Raw genomic sequence first — 24,530 nt, forward strand, 5'->3', positions numbered from 1 at the left:
GTTCTTATCATAAAAATGCATGTAGGTTTCTGAGATTGCATACTGTCAAATTCAAATACAATAACACTAAATGTACATCTCAAAATTAATTTATATTAAAAAAAAAAAAAAAAAAAAAAAAAAAAAAAAAAGGTAGTGAGTAATAGATTTAGAAATTTAGCAGAGGTAGAAAACATCCTATTACAAAAACAGCAGATTCAAACCCTAAACTACACTTAAATAAAAAGCAACGCAAGGCAAATACAGACCATAAACATTAACCTCAGTCATTAGAATTAAATACAATTAATTACTGATTTATATAAACGTTCACGTATGATCGATCGCTGCATTGTTTAGTATTGCACAACAACAGGTTATTAAAGTTCATCAGTTCTAGTAAAACCTAAGCAGCTTCCAGTCCAAAGGTGGCTCAACAGGAGAGGTTCAAAACAATTAGCAAAGGCCTTCCTTGTAAAAGGCACACAGTGTTCTCTCGGCAGTTCCGAATGAACTCCAAGTTAAGTCCAAAAGGATCGACCGAGAGCCTCTAAAGGGGTTGGAAGGCTGAACGAACCCTCAATTTCCCTGTATGTAACAGAGTGGACTTGGAGCTGGCAAGGCAACACATGGCTTTAAACCCTCACATCTGAAATAACACCGCACCTCCCGGGGAAAGACATCCAGAAGGATTTTCCTTTTCCCACTTGTAAAGAGCAAGGACCGTAGTAGTACATCTGTTTCACAGCAGGGAAGGCGGCAGCGCGGCCAGGCTGTCCTTGTTTGCCTCCAGGAAGTTGCTGCAGGCAGAGAAACTGCAGTAGAAGCCTGAGGACAGACCAGCGATGTCTGTGGAAATGTAGGGGAGGACGCCCGGGGTCGCCTGGTTATAGTAAGTGATCTGAAACAAGACACAGGGTTAAATTATGAAGTTCAAACATTCATTTCCAACTTGACCAATAACATGTTCATTACTAACAATGCAATTATTTTGTACTGTTCAAAACTGGCCATGTCACATAGCTTGGCTCTTAGATCGAGCAACGTGATGAGAGGAGGAATCGTAATAGCGTAATAATAGTAATAGAAAGCTGCGATGCTAAAACAAGGCGCCAGTGTCATTTGGCCCACCTTGGTGACAGAACTGGACTCCTCCCAGATACTGAAGCCAGCACACAGAACCTCTCTCCTGGTGTAATCGTCGGTGGGCGGGTGTGTAGGCAGAGTGACGGAACGCAGGGCAATGAGATAAGGATCCCTGCAAGGAATGAAAGAGGGCAGCATTGGTGAACAGCAAAAGACAAAAAACAAAAGCATGTTTTCAGAAGTGTCTTCAAAAGATGCAGAATACACAATGTTTATTGTACTTTGCGGTGCACTACCTGGTGTCACACGGCTTCCTCCTGGATGCCAAGAGGATGAAGTCTTGACCCTTTCCACCTTTACTGATGCACGGTGCGGCCACACGGTAGATGGTATCCTCTTCATCCACTTGGTGGATCACCTCGCAATCCCTGAGGTCCCCACCAAATAAAACGCATAATACAAATCAATACGTAAAATGATTCATGATGGCAATTGTTTCAAGTTTCGACAAGGGTTTTTTGTTTTTTTCCTTCCCCCCAGCACTTTATTAATCTCCTCAGGGGAAATTTTGTTGAAAGGCAGAGATCCAAGGCGCCAGGCATTGTCTCACGGTATATCGACTGAATTTTTGTTTTACACTTCGTCTATCTAATCACTGATGGTTAAAAATAGGTCCAGCATAACAGTGTAACCGCTTCAAGATTTGTACAACTACTACAAAAAAAATTCTTAAATGATGCACCATGTTATCCATGTAAAAGCAACATTCAAATAAATGTTGCATCAATTTTCTCTGCTTTGACCTTTATGTTCCTTACCAGCAGTTCCGATGGTGAATATACACAGGTTTTATATACACACACACTTATTGTTAGTCACTCAAGGTCAGTGAAATGTGTAAGATGTTCTTGTTACTGACTCATAATGCCTGTCCCACTCCTGTCTCCTCCTTAGGTCGGACAAGAGGTGGAATGTCTGATCTGCGGCGACGTTGACGTACATCTCCACCTTGAAACACAGAACCTGGTTCTCCTCCAGAGTGTACAAACTGACCTGCCAACGACAAGACCCAAAACAGGAACAATACAAACCTGGGGATGAGAGTTGAGAGCAAACTTTAATTTCTGTATCATCTATACTAAATTATCCTCAACAGGGACGATGCCACACATTTTGGGATGGACTTTGTTTGCCTTGTTTGACCTTTTCAATTTTCTTTTGTGATCATTGTGCCTTGTGTCAAGGCAGGAATATGCAACGCATTACAGCTCCACAGTACTGACCTTTTTCTTCTCAGAAGACAAAACCCAGTTGTTTCTGGCAGCCATTAGTTTCAGTGCCGACACGTTGTTATAGCTGAGGTACATCTACAAGGATGGATGATGTTAAACTTTCTCACAAAATGCGGTTGTTGTTTTTTTCTGCAAAACAGAAATCTGACATCTGCAAATACGTATATCTATTGTGATATGGCAGTGTGATCATGAAACCACTTAAAGATGGTGAATGATAATAAAAAAAAAATCCATTGCCCGGCCTGAGTTATGGACCAAATACAAATAATTTCTGATCATATAAATGTATAAAGTACTGCTTAGTTATTCTGACAGAACAAATAAGGATACCTGGTTACTTGGATCCCAAGGTACAGACAGAGGCACTTCAGTTTGTTTGCAGGAGATGATGTACTTCCTGTAGACAAACACACTAAATACTCACTTTCAGAAATATATAGATATAAATACAGATATAACTGGCTTCTCTAAAACGGATCTATTAACCTATCCAGACGTATCTTCTTCCTGGCAATCGCCTCTTGGTAGCGCCTTTTTCCATCCTGCGAAACAAATACATTCTGAATTAAAATCGTTTACCCCAATGATAACAACTGTATAAATAGCAAGATTCTCTCTAGGCAATAGGTCTTCACCAGAACTCACCACAGGTTCAGGTCGTATCCGTGGCAACGTCCGTGGTTTCCTATCACCGTCCAGCACTTCAAAGGTCATAAACGCGCTATTTATATGACGCAGAGGTTCTCCACCCTGATAGGCCTCCGCGCATACACCCACCTCCATACTAAAGTGGTGTGAAGCACACATGCACGCACCCAAACAAACAGAATAGGTCACAGAAAGGACAAAGTTATGACGTTGTATGTGATCTTAATATTTCCTCCTTTGTTATTGGCCCTGTTCGGTTGTATCCACACTCACCTGTTCTTGAAGGCATTGTTGACAATGGCCTTCAGCACCAGTCTGTCACCGATGTGAGACGGGCCCCGGAAGTGAAACATGTCTATGGTCCTCAGAGTGGGGTGAGCATTGCACAAGCGACTAAATTATGTGAAAGGGGGAAGAAAAAAAAAAAGAAAAAAGTGAACATCTGCAAATTTGTGTAAAATTGAATCCCAACAACTTCCTCACGAAATTCATTAATTCATTCAAGGAGAACAAATTGTAGGTGCAACCTAGACCGAGGAAGTTAATATCCCAGTGAGAAGATAAGAAGATTGTGAGCAGGTGAAACTGCAGTCAAACCAATAATAGGCAAGAGCTCGAAATATGGAAGAAATGTGCTTGTACTTTGTGTTAGAAATGAATTTCAGCTGTTCACCTTGGATTAAGGGTTGTTTCCTGAGTCTTCGTTGTAAGAGTCTCAGTGCCGAACACTCAGTACACACCTTGCAGCTATAGTCGCCACATTTTCCATCCAGGCCATGATCTGTCCTCCAAACGTGCTGACTTGGTGGTTGGCGTGGGGGGGCAGGACGAGCTCCACGCTCTCCACCTGAGTCTTCTCGGCTGGAACCGCATCCTGGAACTCCTGACATTCTCCTGTTGAAAGCACAGAGAAAAAAAAACAAAAAACAGTCGCTTTGATCGATCAAAATTAGGACGGAAATAATAATAATAACATATACCTGGCACGGTGCTTTGGCATCTCGTGGCCGCTCATACCGTGCGGAGAGGTGCTGCTGCTCAGCAGGTCTGTGATGATCTCAGCGTGGATCAGTCTCATCCTCCTCCTCTCTGCTGCAAGGCTGTACTCCATCTGCTCCATCTGAGTTTGGGGAATCACCTGCTTCAACTGCACCTGTGTATGTATGAATGCACATAGACAGGCTTGGAATTTGATTCTTTGAGAAGGGGGCACTTCCACACATACGTGAAACCCGATCAATAAGCATGTTGAGGAAAGTTTGGATTGGTGTTCCTTAGGGCTTGCATGGGTACGTTACTACTGAGTATTAAAACAGTCTGCGGCATTCATCACCAAATTTCAAAACCAAAGTAGTTATTCAGCGACTGCAAACTAAAGCTAGCTAAGACTCAGTTGTTAAAGCAGTATATAACATTAAATCAATATGGAATGTAACTGGCATGGGGGAGGGGGGGGTGCTATCAAAGTGAAGCTATCAGTTATGGCACATTTCTTAAAAAGGTATCGAAAAAGGTTTTGAAGGTATCAAAGCCATAGTTTTGGTCGGCCTTGTGTCCATACTGGCCGAAGATTCTTGGCCTCCTAGAGCTCACCTTCCCAGCCTCTGTGCGTCTGGCAACAAAGGTGGCGAAGGCATGGCACACCTTCCACTGTTTGTCAGAGTACAGGTCTTCACAGTTTACCAAAATCCCCACCTGAAAAGGATCAAAACTGCATCAAGGGTGCCGCTTAAGCAAGTGATTTCTATTTTTATTTTTTTTCTGTCAAATCCCAAACATGGAACATAAACATGCACTCCACCTACCTCCATGCTGGATGTGAAGGCTCTGTTGACCTTTGCGATGATGTTGACGACCTGTCCCACCCTAAAACGGACACATATACATTTGTCTTGACTGTTAAGATTGCGCAACAACTACGGTATCAACTGAATCTGAAGCCTACTAAAGTGCAGAATGAGAATGAAATTAGAGCCGACGTTACAGGTGACATCCTCTTTAATTCCGCCAAAATTCTAAAATAAACAAACCCTCAGATTTGGCCTGGTAGGCATTTTATATTCCTTTTTTAATCCTATGGAGACTGTCAATTATCTGGTCTAGCTTGACAACCCGTCCAACCTCCTGTGTACATTCTTACCCTATCGTATGTTCAAAGTGGATGTCGTCCACCGAGGCAGTGATGCAGGAGCAGCCTGCGTGTCTCTCAGCTGGGATAGGAGAGATTTGACAGATGTCCTGTTTAATTCAGCACACAGCACCAACAAAGTCAAGGAAACGGAAACTTCCATGACCGAGATGAATATGTGCATCCACCGCCCCCCAAGTTTCACTTATACAATAATGAAGAAGTAAGTCTTTAAGGCATCCTGCTTGGACTGTGAGTGGGTTTTGGGCTCCGCTTACCGGATAGGCAGGCCGTGGAATCCATCCATTTCAGCAGCTGGCCAACACTCAGCTCCCCACAGTGGTTGGCGTGACAGGGCAGCACAATCTGACTCATCTTGACCTCAGTGGGGTTTCTGTACAACTCTCCACCCTCCAGAATGAAGAGAGGGTGCTGCAGGTCGTCTGCCCCGTCCGATGCCATCACTTTGAACTGAGCACAGGGGAAAAGCAATACAACTGATTTTTTAGAGTTATTTGTTTTTAAACAAAGGAGCAGAGGATCTTTACAAGCTCGATCAACACAAATAACCTCACACTCACTGTGGCTTTTTCTGAGGACTAGTTGCAATCGTTAATTAATGTGATTAGATCATTATGTACAGGGGTGAGGCAAACAAAGCAGATTACATGAGCAGAGTTTGGGCTGTCAGGCATCAATAATGTGATCAGTCTTAAACTGGCCAATCTCGCAACAGAGCAATCCAGAGGACAGAATCAGAAGAAATTACAAACTGAGAATAACATTAAAGACTTCTCTAAAAGCCAATTGGTGCTTTGCTTAGTTTAAGTCAATGTTGAGCATTATTCTTTCCTAGAAAAGCAAAATCAGTATATAAAAAAAAAAAACCCGCATGTTCCCTTTGAGCCATTGACAAAACAAAGGAGCTTTTGTGTTTTCAAAACAAGGCGCTTTACATAATCATCAGCTCAGTTTGGAGTCTGGGAGATTGCCCAAGACCACCTGGAGGAAGAGGAAAAGTGTTCCACTCGCTAATTATATAATAACACCCCTACGATCATACGCGTCACAACATCAATTGCGCTTCAAAGCTCTAAACGAGACTGGTGACGCGGGCTCCTCAAACGTACGAATAAAGCAGCGTCTGTAAATGGACTTGAACGCGGCGCTCAGGACACACCACCACCAGACCTCCACAGCTGTTTAACTTTCGTGACTTCTCATAAACGTTCTGGCTGTGCGGCACGTCACCTGTCTCACGCTTGTGACCTTCACACCCACTGGACCTAAAACATGTCACGTTTTTTTTTTGTTTTTTTGGTCCTTTGCGACATTTCTGAACTTGTTGTGACTTGTAGCCACGGATTCGTTAAAAGCAAAAAGCAAAACAACAACAACAAAAAACGCGCAGTGATTTATAACACCACTTCACGTCGTCATAGCTGCAACGTGTTTTTGTTTTTTTATTATTATTATTTACTACACAGTGTAACCTCGCCGGAATAACTGCGCCTGAACAGTTCACTTACCCGAGCGATGTTGCTGCAGAGTGCAAAATCGAAACAACACCGAAAGACCGAATGTGAAGTGACCACATACTACTCGTCAAACTAAAGTTTGAACCCCATAAAATGTCCCCCAATCGTCCCCCATTCCACAGCGTGAGCTCTGGCGGAGAGCAGTGGCATTTCAGCGACGGAGAGAAGACACGCCCACGGTAGAGGCCCCCGGCAGCATTTAAGGTGGAACGCGTGGATATTTAAGGTGGAACGCTTAGATCTTTAAGGCGGAACTCTGAATATTTGAGGTGGATTTTTTTTTTTTTTCAATTTTGAATTCGCCTTAGGCTGCTCAGACGGAAGCGTTTTTCATTTTGAAATGTTTTATTTTGAATGTTGAAACCGAGAGGCAGTCAATTCGACCCCCGAAACTGGCAAGAAATCAACATAATAGATAAGAGATATAAGACACTTTTAACAAGTCAGTCAAATATAGGCAAACCGATTATTGTTTGGTTTATTCTTAACTTTTGTAATTTATGGAGCGTTGTGTCCTTTCTAAATAAAAAGTGCAGTTGCATGTTGAATCTTTGAGTTGAATATATATATTATTAGATATATATTTGTGTTTTTTTCATAAAACCACGCTGATAAATATTGTCCCACTAATTTGTATTATTCTATTTGTACAGCACACAACATACAACACAAAGTGCTTTATTATAGTAGTAGTAGTAGTAGTAGTAGAAGCAGTAGTATAAGTAGTGGTAGTACTAGAAGTAGCAGTAGTAGTAGCAGAAGTAGTGGTAATAATAATACATATAGCCCCAGGCAGCAACACGTGGGGTCCAGGGTCCTTTGTTAAAGTTCAATGGATGAGTGTGCTTTGGTTCTCTGTTCCTGTATGTTTCGTGATTCATTTGTTCCAGCCTGGTTTCAGTGTAATTCTATGATCGGGAGGTGTTTTCAGCTGTGGACTGGTTTCCTAAGTCGCAACTAACCGCGGTTATCATTCTGAAGTAGGGCTACATGATGATGGCTAAAATGATAATCACAATTATTTTAGTCAGTATTGTTATCACGATTATATATAACAATTATTCATCCATTTTGGGGGAACAGAATTATTTTATGGCACTTTGTAAACCAACAGAAAACTGCCTTTACAATAATAATGTATTTTATAGAGCTATAAATAAATAAACTAAGGTAAGTGGTTTAACTGACTTCAATTGCAGAGGATATATAATTAAATAAATTGTGTGTAGTGTGTAGTTTTTGCTGTAATTGTAACAAATCTTTGAGGCATCTAGAAGGCAACCCAAAAACATGAAAGAATTAAAATATTTCAAAACACATACACAACAAATAATAAAATAATAGAATAAATGTAATTGCTTATGGTTATTGTTATCAGTAATTCTAATTCAGGAAACTTGAACACATTGATATTGCTGGAATGTCTAGAAATTCTAACATTGATGTTTTTCTTTTAAGATTTTTAATAAGAAAAATACGATTTTCTGTGGGTTCGTCAGATCCATGACATCCATAAATTTCTGAGGTCAGTGACATCTGCGAGTGCCGCCATCTTGGTGAGGACCGGGTTGTTGACCGATCACTAGACTGTGCGCATGATGGTGATGATTAAAAAAAATGCAGTTTTTTTACTCAATTATTCCAAAATAATGGACAGATCTGGATCAAACTTGGATAACGGCATGTCGGTACTGCCCCGAATACACATTTTATTCATCTTGTCTGTGATTGAGGCGGATCCATGACATCCATAGTCTACTGACGTCAGTTTTTCATTAACAAAAACACTAAGGCCCTTCGGGGCTGGATCCCTAATAACAATAATAATAATAGTAATAGTCACATAAATGATAGGTAATATAGCAGGAAAAGCAGGGGAAAATACATTAATCTTCAAATTATAAGCTGAGTTAATCAGGAATAAGAGTATCAATAGTATCAATCAACTACAACAAGCCAGTGCACATCCAATATTTATCACACAATCATTAAACGGCTTGACGCCGTCGCAACGTACTGGAGCTGAAACGGACAGTGGGTGGAGCTTAAAAGGCCTTTCTGCCTTCTGATTGGCTGGATGACACGTCGCTGCTAGCTGGCGCCGCCCCCTCCGCAGCCCTCACCAGGCTCGGTTGAGAACGACCGCGAGGACAGGTTCGACTCTTTTTTGGAGATTCGATCCCTGACAAGTCACTCAGCACGAAAAGAGTGCAGCGCCAGGCCCTTCGTCCATTCGATCCAGTTGGTGTAATTCACGATTGAGCGAGGGAGGGCTTCCGGTGAATAATGAACGAGGGTTAGAGGTGGAGGTCTTTTAGACAACGAAACTATCGCAAAAAACAACAACATTTTAATGATATAAAAACGATCCACGTGTGAATAATAGAAAATAATGGACTTTTGTCAAAATGACTGATTTTGGTGGAATACAATCTGTGAAGCAGTCACATTCAACATTATTTATGGCAAATGCATCCCCCCCCCCCCCCCCCCGCATTAGGCCTCCTATTTTCAGTCTGTGAGTCTAAATCCAAAGGAAATTGTGGCCGGAACGCACGATCGTTTCGCCGAGCGACTCAATGGCTCCCGATTCGTTTAAAACACTCGTTCGCCACGAATGAATCGTTCGCGAGGCTGGCGTCAGCAGAGGAGCAGTGCGGTTGGAGTGCAGGAGGGTCGCGGCCGTAATGGTCTGACAGATGAAATAGCTAAAAGAAAGAGAAGGCGGGCGTCCTCCCACACACAAAAAAAAACATGTTCCCAAAAGGCAAAGGCACCCCCGTGCCGTCGGACGGACAAGCGAGAGAAAAGTAAGCTCCGAAACCATTTTTTTTTTTTAATCTCCCCCATGAAGCTCTTTCTTTCTGGCTGCAGGCTTCCTCCTCCGACCGAGACTGGGATTGAATGAACCGCCTTGTCCGCTCGCCATTCCTGCTCCGAGCGATATTCCGCCTTGTGTTATATTGTATTCTGTTTTTAACCTCGACCACATGGCTTGGTGATATTTCTCGCGTCGTCTTTCGCGTTGAAATTTGGTCCGTTTTTGTATTTTGCGAACAAAAAAAAAAAAAAAAATGTCGCGACGCTTGAAAGGGAAAACAATAACAACGCCTTGCTACGTTCTTGTTCTTCTTAGGTTGTTCTTATTTCTAGCCTTCTGTGCTCCGATCTTTGGATTATGTGTCATTCATTATTTTTGCGGTTTTGTCGCCTCGTTGTACTTTAATTCCCGTACTTCGATTTCACGTTTCACTGATGGATCCTCACAGTTCCCATTTAATTGTTTGGCGTAGGGCTATTGGCAGCCATTGTCTGTTCCACACCATGTTCAGCATGTGTGTAGGACATTAAGCTCTAGTTAGTAATTCAGTATGGACTTCATGTTGATTATACATTTAACAGTATTTTCTCAACGCACAGGTTGGCCCTATACGTCTATGAATATTTGTTACACATAGGAGCACAGAAGTCTGCACAGACGTTTCTATCAGAGGTAAGCGAAATCTCCAAGTCCAGACGATATTAGTTCAACCAATATCCCTTATGGAATAGCTCCTTAAAAAATAAATAAATAAAATAAATAAATAAAAAAAGTTTGAATTAATTTATTTGACACCCAACTGAGCGTGCATGAACCCCTCTGATTTGTACATGCCTACTCAATATATAGACTGTATATTTATACTCATTTGGAACATATCAATAATCACTCTGTATATTTATAACCATCTGCATCATTGTACATTGTGCCCCTTGCACAAGACCTTACATACTGTACATTAGTATTGTCTCCTAAATAAAACACTGTACATACTACATACATATACCTTGATTGCTTATATACTCACTTTTTTTTTTTCCTACTGTTTTGCGAGTTGGTCCTTTACCTACCTTTTTTATTTCACTGCACGGTACTTGTATTTGCCTTTTGCACTTGACAAATAAAAATCCTCAATCCTTCTTAGATACGATGGGAGAAGAACATAACACTTGGAGAACCCCCTGGATTCCTGCATTCTTGGTGGTGGTAAGTAATGATATTCTCAGTTCCCCCTTAAACATGTCCAGGGGTTGGTTGTGGGATCTTTCTTTCATTGCGATTCCCTTTTTTTTTTTTTTTTTTTTTTTCATGATCTATCTTGTCCACAGCGTATTCTGGGACCTTTATTGTGCTGCGCCTGAGAGAAGAGAGACATGTGACCACTCCAGTGAAGCTAAAGCCTTCCATGATTATGTGAGTGTTTCTTTCATCAGAGTGTGAAGAATGTTGTTGTTTTCCCTTTCAATGTTGGATATCTGTTGTCTATATTGTTCTATCTTGTGGTGGGGTGAAAAAGACTACTTTCCCATCAAAAATTCACAAGTGGCGTTGAAAATTATGCCCTCCTCAAAAATATGCCCATATCTTATGATGGTGTTCAAAGGGAATCTCTGGGCCACTTGGCCCTCCATCCGTAGTGCCGTGTTTCCCTGTCGCTGGGCCCCAGAATGCTCCCAACAAGGCACTTATGTGCTTCTGGGAAAACGACGCTGACGTCAGCATGTCCTGAGTCAGACCTGTCTATGTGCTCTCCTCTGGGTCGCGGCGGGCTCCAGCACCCTGACTCCCTCCCAGGGGAGAAAGATGGGTCAGTTGTTTCCTTGTGCCACAGGCAAGGTTTCACACTGGCATTAACAGTGACAAAATATGCTACTCACAAGTTTATTTTTGTCAGACTTAGGTTTTGGCCTCTGACTGACTTGCCGGCTCAAGCATATGGTGAAACTTGACACCTTTTTGGTGCATGGACTGTAATACAATGATAGAATTGTAATGGCTTCAACCAGTAGAACTGATGTGGGATTTTGAATTTAGTAGCCTATTATGAAGTTTCAGCAGCTCCCGTGCATTTGCATGCTAAATGCTTTGCATGCTAAATGCTTTGCATGTTAAATATTGTACCTCTGATAAATGTGTGCACTTGTGCAGCCATTAATTCTAACATTAGGTTCAACCTTCAGGCTGATGGGTAACATACCCTATCGTAACGACTCCAATATGAATCAAAATGAGCCTCTGCTGTATGGGATTTGGCTGCTCCCATCCTCTCTTCTCTCTGGCGTTTTCTCAGAAAATGCAGTTAACAAGTGTAAAATGACTGTGCAGAATGCAATGTAATATCTAATTTTCTGTAGTATCAGTGGAGATGAGAAGTGCTGTAGGGGAAGGATCTTTTCCCTGAATGTTGGATATCTGAACAGTCCGTTATACCGTTTGTGACGGCGTCTCAGGCAGGGAGGGGTTAAAAGGTAGATGTTGGCCCTGCTCTTGGCAGATAAGGTTGTCAGGGCAACAGGCCTCCTGATCTGGCAGGTGACCTGGGAGCCAGAAGAGAGGTTGGAGCAGGGCTCTGCCCTTTCAGCAACCACATTCTTCATAACCCCCCCCACACACACACACACACACACACACACACACACACACACACACACACACACACACACACACACACACACACAGTCACTGCATTTAACTTAAGAACAGGCCTGGATTTATTAGTACAGTTGTGTTTTATTGTGTCTTTTTGTCTTATTTAGGACATCTTTGTGTAGTGTGTTATCTTGCGTTATATTCGTGAGGTGTAGATTTTAGAAATGCTTTACTGTTCTATACAAACCAACAAAAATCGTATCTTTTTCTTTTTAACTACCCCCCACCAATCACTTTAAAGTGCCTGTTTTGATGTTGACTGTGGTAAGCTCTTAACGTCTTGTGGTTGACCTTTGCACTGATGCTGGTTCTCCTTGTTATTTCATTTGTGGATTTTGGAGGTCAGAGTGGTTGTTGTGTGTTGAGTGTGGACAGTACGAGTCCTTGGAACTAGCCTTTGTCTTGGTGTGGGGGGAGGTTAACGGCTGCTTGGCTAGCCGGCGGGGCTCGTAAAGCCCTGGTGTATTAACACTGGACCCGATGGACCCTCCCTCGGGCAGGGCCCCGGTCACCATGGTGTCACCACTTGATTGATGGCTGTCAGGGAGCTGAAGGGACTGATTGGGAAGGAGAACGGGGGAGTGGCACTGTGGCATATGCCCAATATGCGCCGTAGAGTATGGAGGAATAAAGGGAGGGGGGGTATAGAGAGCAGAAAGGACTCAGGAGGACCTGCTGTGTGTTCTCCTACTCGACGCAGCCGGGGAGAGGCAGAACATCTAGTCTGGATACAAAGTGGAGTTTTATGATGTTGATTGATGGTTAAACATTTACAAGCTAAACATCGGGGCATGTCTTGTCTGAGCCTCGCTTCCAATGGAAGAAGTGAGGCTGTAAAGAGCAAGCTGGGTTAGGAGCAGGGTGCTGGGTGGTCTCAGCTGAGGCCCTGCCCCCTTCTGCTGTTGACTTCTGAATCCCCCACCTCTTTTTATATATATATATATATATATATATATATATATATATATATATATATATATAAATAAATAAAATTTCTTCCATGGCCTGTTCACAGTTTACCTCAGTAAACCACTCTCTGTCACCCTCCCCCTCCTCTCTCTCCCACTCTCTCTGTATTTTCCTCTCCCCTTCTTTGTTTTTGTAGAGGGAGCACAAGCGCATCCGCTGCTCCTCTGGCCTTTTGTAACCTCCAGATTCAAGGAAAATGTGCTTGGCTTGGATCGCTTGCGCTTCTCTTACAAACGCACACATCCACCCACTTGCAAACGTCGAATTGGGGGGCTGGGCTTAGACCTTCATAAAGAGTAGGTCCCAGGGGGAGGTTGTAAGGTAGGCCCCAGACAGGAGCCCCAGAGCCCTGGGCCGGGCTGAGACATCTGCTCCCTCTTCCTGTAGCAGAGCCTGTGGAGAGTCACGGGCCGGCCGTTCCCACACAGGGGGGCGGAGCGGGCCAGTTCAACAAGCACAGCAGTGAGCTTTTAATGAGACAAGATAAGGATCTCGCACTACATGCCTGTGACTCACCATGCACGTTACTTTCCTGGTTGACAAATGGTTCTTTAGGTTCAAGGAGATCATAGTGATAACCAGGGTATATAGTGTGATTTTCGTTTGTAGAGGCCACAAACACCAGCAATTGATGAGTGTAGGGGTTGGACAAACCAAACCTTTCCTTGGGCTTACCAGGACATATTGGCATATGAGACAGTACTATCAGTACAGTACTGAGACAGTACTGTCTCATATCAAATGAAACACACAAAGAGCTTGATTTACTGTCTGTGTTAAACTATCTCTTTGAGCTGCGTGACATATCCGTACGCCTGGGTTTTGTTTAAAAAAAATTATAATAATAATAATTACGATACCAGTACCCTTGAAATGATATAGATACCAAAAGAGTACTTCATTCAATACCTTTTTTTTCTACTTTACCCATCATGTGAATGGAAGCATTCAGTTGGGTAAAATGCCACCACTCCTCCCCATCCAAATGATTTTTACATGAATACATTTTGAAAGTGTTAAATATTTATGAAACAACTGTACAAAACTCTACAAGCAAGAAAAAACAGTATTTGGGCAGTGTCATTTTAAACAAATAGCCAGTACAGGAGGAAGGATTACAGTGAGGAAAACCTTTCAATGTTCATATGGACACCTGACCGTTGTTTTAAGACAGAACCTGTCCTTTAACAGACCGTTGTAGCAGCTGCTGCGGTAGTGAGCCAGTCACACATCATTAAAGCTAAGAACGCTCGTGGTGATTGGCTGCGGTGTTTTTTCGTTAACGACAACTATGACGAAAAATAATCGGCAATGCCCTTTTTCGGTGGCTAAGACAAGACACTGACGAGCTAAAAAAAGATCTTTCATAATAAAAACTATGACGAAGTGTATATTTTGTTTTCGTTGATGGAGTGGTGGGCTATTGGACTTTCAAAATGCATATTTTCCCCCAATCGTCAGTATGTTCAAGTTTTTTGTTTTTTTTTCTATCTCTCAACTTGTTTAAAGCAGACATGCAGATCGAGATAATCCTTCGATATTCCTTGTGCTGTCAAGTCAGATTCTGATACCGTTTTGATAAAATAAGGTTATAAAGTGTATAGACTAGAATGACTACACAAGCTCTTCTTGTGGTAATGTTGCGCTGATGCTAGGGCTGTGGCGGTATGATTTTTTTTTTTTTCACCACGGTGAAAAGCAATATAACTGCAGTTTTGGGAGGGGTGACTGAGAATGTGTCCCCATTACACATAGTGCTTGTTTCATTACTTAAGGAAACAGAGTAAAACAAAATTAGAGATCTCAAATAAAAAGACACTGTTTTGGCAAACTGATCGCGGGCTCGCCATTGATCAGCAAATTGTCCACAGAGCCGTGATTATTTCAAATGTGTTTATAATTCATATCCTCCTGTAACCTTTACAAGCGGGGGAGGTGTGTGTGTGTGTGTGTGTGTGTGTGTGTGTGTGTGTGGCCTCAGAACACGAAGAAGAGGTGACGTCACTTCCGTAAACATCGCCAAAGAGATGACAACAAATAAACACCAGACACAAGGCATTTCACTTCTGCGTGGAAACATCATCTCTGTGTTATTATGGATTACGAGAAGAGGGCAGCAGAAGCTCCCAATTATATTGCGGAACTGAGGCGGTGCGGCAGGGTCATCCTAGAATACAACAATTCCGCAAATGGCGGAATCCTCCGAACCATTTGCGTCCTGCGAGCAGATTCGCAGAATCCCAGCCATGCAGTGTATTAGCCTAATTGAAATTGTTTAGAGCGAGAACACATTTAGACTAAAATGTAATGACTTTGCCCCAACTAAAAGTGGACTAAAGTGCTTTAAGTTTTCGTCGACGAAGACTATGAAGGATAAAAAAGACTAAAATGTGATTCATACTGTATAAGCATAAGCAATAAGCATTTTCATCTTAAGACTAAAATAAATCTAAAAAAGCTGCCAAAATGAACAATGATTGGTTGCCAGCAAAACCATACACATATTTTTTTTTTTCTAGATCTGGGTACAAAAGGAATATGGGGGGGGTGCTTTTTATTTTTTTAAATTGTAAACCGCTTGCAAGGCTCAATATTTCAAATGGTGTGTCAGAGCACAGGAGAGTATGCTGTAATAGATGTTGTTTACTGCCATTCTTGTGAGCAGTAAAATATAAAACAAATTAAAAATTAAGTAAGGTAGAGACACATTTGCCAAAGTATCATAAATCTGTACTTTTTAATGAGCGTGTATTCTAAAAAGAATCGTAGGTTTTTTTTGAGTTTAGAAATGTTTATTTATGTAATAAACAAACAAACAGGGTGAACAACAAAAGGTGGAAACTTGTTTTTGTTAAATAGAATTTCTAACGTGTATCTCTGGCACAGCCCTGTTACACTCACTTTGAGGAATCCAACTGAAGCAGTCTGTAAAGGAGGTCAGAAGCACGAGACAGGCTAGCAAGGGCAAATTCTACGTCACTGAACTGATAATGGCACAACAATCATCTTTATTTAAAGGGAGCTAATGTTAAAAAGACAAGTGTGCATCCTGACTATAAAACCAAGTAATCGTTGAACTCTGATGGTGCACTGGTACCTGGTACCTATTTCATATACAGTTCAGAAATTGTTTCAAGAGTTGTATATTAGGGCAGTGTTGCTCAAATGGTACTAAGGGTACTACAGGGGGTACTCTGAAAAATAAGGAATTTGTAAAAAAAAAAAAAAATTATAATATTGGTTATATATAATGTTTAAAAGGGTTTTTTTTTTTTTTTTTTAATATAAGGAAAAAGAATGCACATACAGCACATAATTTATGTAGATTTTCTGCCAGTGAAGGGGGTACTCAGCTGAAAAAAGATCTATACCGTTTTCACACCAAAATTAGTGGGTTTACCCAGGTTAAAAATAGGTGATTGACACCTTTCCATTGCCAGGAGAAATGCCGTTCTTTTCTGGTGCGTAATGTTCGACATCAGGTACACATTGGAAAAGGGGCGTGTCACGGTGCCAGTGTAATTGGGAACAAAACAGTATAGGAGAGAGCAACTTTAACAAACAACGACATAAGACTGTAAAACTTGGGGGGTGGTGGTATTTTGAGCTGTTCAAAAGAATCAGATCATGCATGAACGACCCAACACTACAATAGAAGCAGCATGGAGTATCCATGCATACTCCATAGCACCGGCTGATGCACGCACCAGTCCCTGGCGGCGGGGAGTTGGGACTGGCTTGGGGCGGTGCTTGAGTGATTCGGAGTCCAGTGGGGAGTGTGGGGGTTCTCTCGTTGTGCTCCCCACAGTGTGATTCCCACACTCACTATATTTCACAGTGCCTAATGCGGGGGAAAAAAGTCAATAACTTGTGATTATGATTTTTGAATTCTAAATGGGATATGGAATGATCTAATGATACACTGATATTCCAGTCTATTAACGTAGCACCATCCAGAACTTCAATGTGTGTCGCATCACGCTGGTAAAGGGGCCAAAATGAGTGGGTCACCGATCAGAGCTGATCGGTGTGGAGCGCATTAAAACCTGTGTCTATTGCCTGGTCATTTGAACCGGAACGGAAACCCGGGCTTTACTTTTCCCCCCGACGACAAATGCCTAATGTTAGTGGGTCTTACCGTTTTATTTATTTTTTGGTGCAGTGGGAAAGGGGTATGAGAGTGGGTACTACAACAACAAAAAAAACAATTGATAAGATCGATCTGCAAATATTTATTATGGGGGCAATTTGCTTTTGGATCTGCAGCAAATGAGGAAAAAAACGTATTGATGTTATTGAGTTAAACAGTGTCCCTTCATCTATAAAACCAACTTGCTCTGCGAGACCGCTTGCCCAAATGTGGCTGTTTCCCTGTGGCCTCACCTCTCTCCCCACTGTGGTATTTCACAGGGTCCCTACAGCGGCAGCCGGAGCAGGTAAAATTAGTGAGGGTGCAGTCAATACCAGGGAGTGGGTTGGTTCTTGACCAGTGTCTGTGGAGCTTTTGACAAGAGAAGTGTGTTTGTGTGTACTAAAGCATCCATGCATAATAGGTATGTGTTTTAATGCATAGACAACATGTGAGCTAGCCACACGTTATCCTGGGGCTGTTAGACATGAGAGCTGTGCAGTTCTAGAAGGTCTGAAGACATTAGGTCATCTCCGATTACTCCAGCTATAGCGAAGAAAACTCAGTCAATTAGGAGCGTGTGACTGAAGCAAATGGCACATTAGTGAATTAGGGCTGTGGTTTGAGCAGGAAATCTGCCCAGCAAGCGCCTGCTACGCAGGAGCACTTTGAGGCCAGTGACTGTGACTCTCACAACGGTTTATCTGATCCACTGGATCAGCGAGGCCCAGTAAAGATGCTCTGCTAGATTCTTCAAATGTCTTTTTACTGGTTAGGGTTGAAGATTGTCTCTCTTTATACATCTCTCCACTAGTTTAAATGTTGTGAACAGTAGGTGACTGGCCAATCTGAGTTTTATTACATTCAATCATCTGATGTAGAGTAGGGGTTGGACAGTTGAGCAAATTCAGTAATCAGATAAGTGCTTAAGTGACTTGTAATGTAAAAAAATATATAATTTTACCTGACCAAGAATGCTTGTCTGTGAATGCTTGTCTTTGTTCCATATTATAGAATGAAAAGTTGTTTTTGGGGACCGGGTAAACATATTAAGCAATTTAAAAATGCCTGTTTTGTAGGGGTGTGCACCTCTCCCTTATAAGACCATCCGATACATATCTAGATACATACGTTCAGTTAATGGGTGTTGTTGCTCTCCTACTGTGTGTGTGTGTGTGTGTGTGTGTGTGTGTGTGTGTGTGTGTGTGTGTGTGTGTGTGTGTGTGTGTGTGTGTGTGTGTGTGTGTGTGTGTGTGTGTGTGTGTGTGTGTGTGTGTGTGTGTGAGAGATATTGTATTGGCCCTGGATGGAGGGGGAGAGAGAGCTTTATAATCGGGCCATCAACGGGTCCATGGTTCATTTGGATTGAACCGGGGTACGCATATTGATGTAGTCGCATTATTAATGTTTAAAAACAGATTATCAGTGAATCATGACGCCCTTACCGTTTTGGTTCAACTAACTAAGCATTTATTACCTGTTTTACCATTGTATGGCCTAAATTGATAATCAATAAGTAAAGAATTGCCCGAATCAGATAATCTGTTGGGTATTTGATTATGACAATTGTGAGTTGCAGTCACAATGCAAAGTATATCAGGCCAAAACTCAAGGTAAAAAACAAAGTGCTTTGTCCTGAAATTTCCTTGTCTTGAAATTTTAGATTATACATTTTATTTTTGGATTTTGATCACAATGCCACAGAAATCCCATCAAATTATTGCCCTGGCATAGTTGCCCTTGACAGTTTGCATTTGTTTGTCACCTGAGGCTCTATTGTGTTGTACGTTGACAGAGAGCTGTACTAATGTCTGTGGTATGCCTGTGCTTTTCATCTGCAGAGTGCAGCGGCAGCCCCCAGTCCGGTGATGGGAGGAATGCCCCCTGCTGAGGGCATGCCAGGAGGACCCATGCCCCCCGGCTTCTTCCAGGTCAGTCCATCAGCACGCTGTCCTTGGATGCAGGCTTTCCTACTTGCACATATGAAGCTCAAGTCTTCTGCACCTCTTTTCCCTCTGCTTTCTTCTCCTTCTGCCTTGTGAATTCCTAGTAAACAGCATAGACATTGTGTCTGCCCGGGCCCCTCCAGTGTAGTAAACAGGCAGGCGTGGCCAGACCATTTTCCCTAATGTAGAAATCGAAAAGGTGCAGCTTCCACTGTAAATCAATATCTCACAAGGATAAATTCTTGGCAGGCATCCGTGTAGAGTGGCCTGTCTGAGGCGACATAAAAGTAGGTCTGCATCCACTGCACAACCGCAAGGCGCTGACTAGTAATGATATCTGGAAAGATGTTTTTCAATTGGAAAAGTGTTCTCGCTCCCTTTCTCGCTGATGTATGAGATCACACACACGCGCATAGCAACTCAAACACTCCCACATTCTATACCAGAATGTATTGAAGCAGACTCAATTAAGGCCCTCCATCCCTGTCAGATCAGCAACATTAGCAGTGCATAGCCAGTGTTTGGGGATGTTTTAAAGCTAATTGCATAGGGTATAATTGATGCTGTTTATTTGGGGGAAATTAGCAGTGATGAAATGCTACATGCAGCAGGCTTCTTAATGCCGTGACTGACAGGTGGAAGAGCACGAACACCACCCCCCCCCCCCCCCCCCCCACCCCCGTCTTCCTGTCTGCCGTTCACTCATTCAATACTTTGTCATTCGCTTGCTCTGCTCTGCTCCGCTCACTCTAACTCACTTGCCTTGGACTTGTAAATCAGTTGAACTACCCTCGCTTTTCTTCTACGTTTACATGTTTTGAGGCCCACTTGTGTTCCGGCGCATTCCAACTGTCCCCTGGCCTCCAGTAACCCTGCCCGCCCCCCCCATACATCCCCTCCGTGTCACATCTCTTGTCTCTGGGCCTCCGCTCTTTCTCTCTTCTCCTCTCACCCACCATTTCTTTCTCGTCCTCTCTCTCCTGCTTCTTTCTGGTTTCGTGCAATGCTGCAGGGTCCAGCCGGTCCCCAGGGCTCTCCTCACCCTCAGCCTCCTCACGGTATGATGGGACCCCAGAACCAGGTAACACTTCCTGCCGCTCCCTCTCGGGCCCTCTGATTGGCTCTCTGCTGTCAGTTTGGGGAGCTCTTCCGATGCTTCATGCTTTTCACATTTCTCAGCTTGGTGCTTTTGCCAGCCCTGAATAATCGCATGCAGACGCATAGCCTTTTATGTGGTTTAGTTTCACTTTCAATAGATATATATATATATATATATATATTTTTTTTTTTTTCTCATTTTTAATTTTTTTTTGCAGTCCTTCATGTCACCAAGATTTGCTGGGGGTCCAAGAGGTCCTCCCATAAGGATGGGCAACCAGGTACGAACAAACCTACGCTAGTCCCTACCGATTGCATTCATTTTAAACTACCATTTCATCTACAGATGAAGTCTACAGATGAATCAGTATTGCTGTTTTACTGTTGGTTTGTCCTTTTTGAAATCAAAAAGCCCCCAGGTGGAGGACCAGGCCCTCATCCTATGTTGCCCAATATGGACCCCACACGACCACAAGGTAAGAATCCATCACCACTCAGAGAAGGGTTCTTCTTCTTCGTCTTTTGATACATCTGCAGTGGGAATGTTCTACTCTAACTCTTCTCAAATCTGCCTTTCTTCCTTTCAGGCCATCCTAACCTGGGGCCGATGCAGAGAATGAGTGGCCCTCGAGGCATGGGACCCATGGGGCCCGGTCCACAGGTAGACTAATCAGAAGACATTGTTTCTAGTTTAAATGACCCACTCACCGTTGCTAATCAGTTGGGTTTTGTTGAGGAGGTAATTTTTGTGACGGAAGTTTTGTTGCGTTTCCAACTGATTCCAAAGCAGTGTTTCTTAAAAAAATAATAATAATTTTAAAAAAAAGTAAAATAAAAAGAGAAATTCAGTTGTTTACATAATAAGTAAGTGACTTTATTTGTATAGCACCTTTCAAGAGCAGGAACTTGACAATTTGTTTCACAGAAGTAGATAACAATAAACATACATATATTAAACACAATAAATACAGAAATGAAATAGACAAATTACTCAAAGGCAAGTTTAAACAAATGGGTCTTGATCTGCTTTTTAGAAGTGTTCACAAAAAACTCCAAAGGGAGAGAGTTCCAAAGTTTACGAGCCACAACCTCAAAAGCACGCTCTCCTTTAGTTTTAAGTATTGATCACAGGACCTTAGAGACCTGCTGGTGACATAGGGCTGCAGTGGATCTTTATTTTAGGAAGGTGCCTGACCATGCAGAGCTCTACAAGTGATGACAAGAACTTTAAATGGGATTCCGAATTTGATGGGGAGCCAGTGAGAATCAGTGTCACATGAGACCTTTCGGAGGAGCTGGTCAAGAGTTTAGCAGCAGCGTTTTGGATCACTCATAAATGATCCAGGGATGTTTTGCCGAGGCAGGGAGTTGCAGGATTCAAGACGGGATGATATAAAAGCATGAATTAACATTTCCATCCCCGCTTGAGACACAATGGGCCTGAGCTTTGCTATGTTTCTCAGCTGTGAAGAGAAGAAAAACAAAAAAACAAGAGCGAATTAAAAACTTAACATGGTGCTCCAGAGTCAGCCTAGTCCATAGTGACACCTAGATTTTTTTTCTGAGGATTTAACCGATGAGATAAAAGACCCAAGACCATCCCTAATCTTAGGGACGAGACTAGGAGGGGCAGAGATAAGGATTGCTTGTTTTGTCTGCATTAAGCTGTAAGAAATTATCTGCCGGCCCTATTTATTTATTTATTTTTTATATAGTGTTTAGGCAGTTATTTAAAACTGAAAATATGGCTATGTTTTGGGGTTTAAAGGAGACGTATTATTGAATATCATCTGCATAGCAGTTATAAGAGATACCTTTATAGTGCCTTATGAAGTGTCCAAGGGGAAGCATATACAGGGCAAACAGAATGGGACCTAGGTCATAATGGTATCTTCCACTTATTCTGCCATTATCTGAGATATAAGTGGCAGTGGCAGTGGTAGTTTTTGTTGTAAAATATAGACCTACATATTTGACATTATTGTTATACATTTGAATGAGTCTATTTTCATTTGTTTTTTAAGAACGTTGGCTCACTAGCAAAATATACACTGACATCCACAATCAGTGTATTATTTACATTTGACCTCTTTTGATTGTTTTTGCAGAACTTTGGTGGTGGGATGAGGCCCCCGCATAATGCCATGGGCCCCGGGATGCCAGGAGTGAACATGTGATTTTTCCTTTTATTTACAATATCTTTCAGTTACTTTCAATCGCAATGTAAAATGTAACCAAAGTGCCTCTGGCTTTTCCCGACCCAGGGGCCCAGGTACTGGTCGGCCATGGCCCAATCCCAATAATGCCAATTCTGTGAGTACACTTTTCCGCGGTCAGGCAGATGTGTTTGCCAGCAGGTTTCAGATTGCATTCCAGTTGTTTTCTCCAAGCTCTGACGTGCTAATGTGCTTCAGCTGTCTGGTCTAAAATGTAATTGTAGCCTCATGTGTCTTTGCTTTCATAGACGATTAAGCCTTGATGCCTTGATGATGATTGTAGACCTTTTTAACAATTTAACAGGTTCATTATATTTTTTTCCCTCCTCTGTAATGATTTTGTGCTTTGCTTTTTTTCTCAGATGCCTTACTCATCACCCTCTCCTGGTGCATATGGGGTAAGATTACAGTTAATAGTCATGGTCTGTACATGCATACCATATTGAGAGGTATGATTTTCTTGGTGACAAATGATTTGGATGTCCCTAATTGTGTCTGCCTCTCCACAGGGGGCATCTGGGGGTGGCGGACCCCCAGGAACTCCCATCATGCCCAGCCCTGCAGGTAGGTACTTTCCTGAATTCTTCCTCTTTTCACCAAGTCAATTTATATTTACAAGCAACAAGACTGATCATGGAAAACATCTCGTTTCTAGACTCAAACAACTCTGGTGACAACTTGTACACCATGATCAACACTGGACCTGGCAACAGGAATAATGTAAGGCCCCTCCTTTAACTGTGTGTGAAAATGTAACTCCCAAACATTTGGCTCCATGCAAAATTTCAACTCCTGTACATGTTTCAGTATTATATTTCATACTTGCAAGGGAAACGCCACACTTGCAATTATCTCAATCCCATATTAATAGAGGTTTCGGTACGTTCTATTTCAAACATAAATTCAGGACTAGAAAACACTTTTGGTGGTAAAATCCAAATTTGATTATCTTACGTTCTCACCGTCCTTATGTCTTTCAATAAATTCAAATGACCTGTCGATGAAGTAAACATTTCCAATTTCAATTGTACTTAGAAGAAGTTGTCATCAAAAGTTCTCTAAGTATTGTCACCTACCATCTGCGGTTGGACTACCATGGCTAGTGAAGTGCTCAGCAGGCCTGTTGTCTTTGTTGTGCCTGCAGTTCCCCATGGGCCCCGGCTCTGACGGTCCTCTGGGGGCCATGGCCGGCATGGAGCCACACCACATGAACGGATCACTAGGTAACCCTACCCGCCACTACCACACAGTTGCTGACAAACACAACACGGAGGCAGGGTTGAGAGAGTGCTGCTTGAGTGGAGTCGGCGATCTGAACATATTGGACTTGTGTATGGAGTAGTCTAGTCGTGGGATATTAACCTGTATGTTTCGTCCGTAGGCTCTGGCGACATGGATGGATTGAACAAGGTAAATGCTGTATTCACACCTGACCCTTCATTTCCATTTTGAAGCTGAGGGTTGCACAAAGCGGCAAACGTGTTTCTTTTTCCCCTTTCCAGAATTCCCCAAACAATTTAAGTGGCATTAGTAATCCTCCTGGAACCCCGAGGGACGATGGGGAGCTGAGTGGAAACTTCCTCCACTCCTTTCAGAGTGAGAATGTAAGTTGCTCTTTTCTCTGCACTTGTAAGGCCAGCAGGTGATGAAGCCTGAGGTGGAGAAACGGTTGCAGCGTATTTGCATCACTGACTCCAGTGCCGCTGCAGGGCGTCGGAGCACTCTGGGCAAACGACCAAGGAGTGTTTGGGTGTGAATGTGTCCTGAACCTGTGTTGACTCTCTCTTTAACTCCTTCTTCGTAGTACTCCCCAACCATGACGATGAGCGTGTGACATCCTCTCCAGTTATCTGCCATCATTCCGTGGATCTGAACTCACAGTAGGACGAGGCCAAACACATCAGCACCGAATCAGGGACAGGCGCCATTTTGGTTCCACACAAACGCCAGAATGCTGATCGGAGACAAACGATGGCTGGCATCTATTGCTCCTTGCTTACAAAAAAAAAAAAAAAAAAAAAAAGACAA

General features: G+C 42.5%; 2 protein-coding genes across 3 annotated transcripts; one reads left to right on the forward strand and one right to left on the reverse strand.

Annotated features, from left to right (window-relative positions):
- Positions 1-6,803, reverse strand: acot11b (acyl-CoA thioesterase 11b). The gene is made up of 16 exons (XM_080003684.1): positions 6,666-6,803; positions 5,415-5,607; positions 5,149-5,218; positions 4,814-4,874; positions 4,602-4,703; positions 4,026-4,161; positions 3,749-3,902; positions 3,282-3,401; positions 3,006-3,144; positions 2,847-2,902; positions 2,691-2,757; positions 2,349-2,432; positions 1,985-2,118; positions 1,362-1,493; positions 1,111-1,237; positions 1-880 (listed from the first exon to the last, which is right to left on the reverse strand). The coding sequence occupies exons 2-16, from the start codon at positions 5,596-5,598 to the stop codon at positions 722-724; spliced, it is 1,725 nt and encodes a 574-aa protein (XP_079859810.1). The 5' UTR covers positions 5,599-5,607; positions 6,666-6,803; the 3' UTR covers positions 1-721.
- Positions 6,804-9,344: 2,541 nt separating this feature from the next.
- On the forward strand, positions 9,345-24,530 carry ssbp3b (single stranded DNA binding protein 3b). Of its 2 annotated transcripts, XM_080010971.1 has the most exons (18): positions 9,345-9,484; positions 10,095-10,167; positions 10,640-10,701; positions 10,824-10,908; positions 19,084-19,173; positions 20,201-20,269; positions 20,505-20,567; positions 20,699-20,762; positions 20,874-20,947; positions 22,395-22,459; positions 22,551-22,599; positions 22,865-22,900; positions 23,012-23,066; positions 23,158-23,222; positions 23,647-23,725; positions 23,884-23,912; positions 24,005-24,106; positions 24,307-24,530. In XM_080010971.1, the coding sequence occupies exons 1-18, from the start codon at positions 9,429-9,431 to the stop codon at positions 24,334-24,336; spliced, it is 1,146 nt and encodes a 381-aa protein (XP_079867097.1). In that variant the 5' UTR covers positions 9,345-9,428; the 3' UTR covers positions 24,337-24,530. The 2 variants fall into 2 exon arrangements, with proteins under 2 accessions (XP_079867097.1, XP_079867098.1); XM_080010972.1 differs by lacking the exon at positions 20,201-20,269.

The sequence above is a fragment of the Zeus faber genome (assembly GCF_960531495.2).
Source record: "Zeus faber genome assembly, chromosome: 1".
Taxonomy (NCBI): Eukaryota; Metazoa; Chordata; class Actinopteri; order Zeiformes; family Zeidae; genus Zeus; species Zeus faber.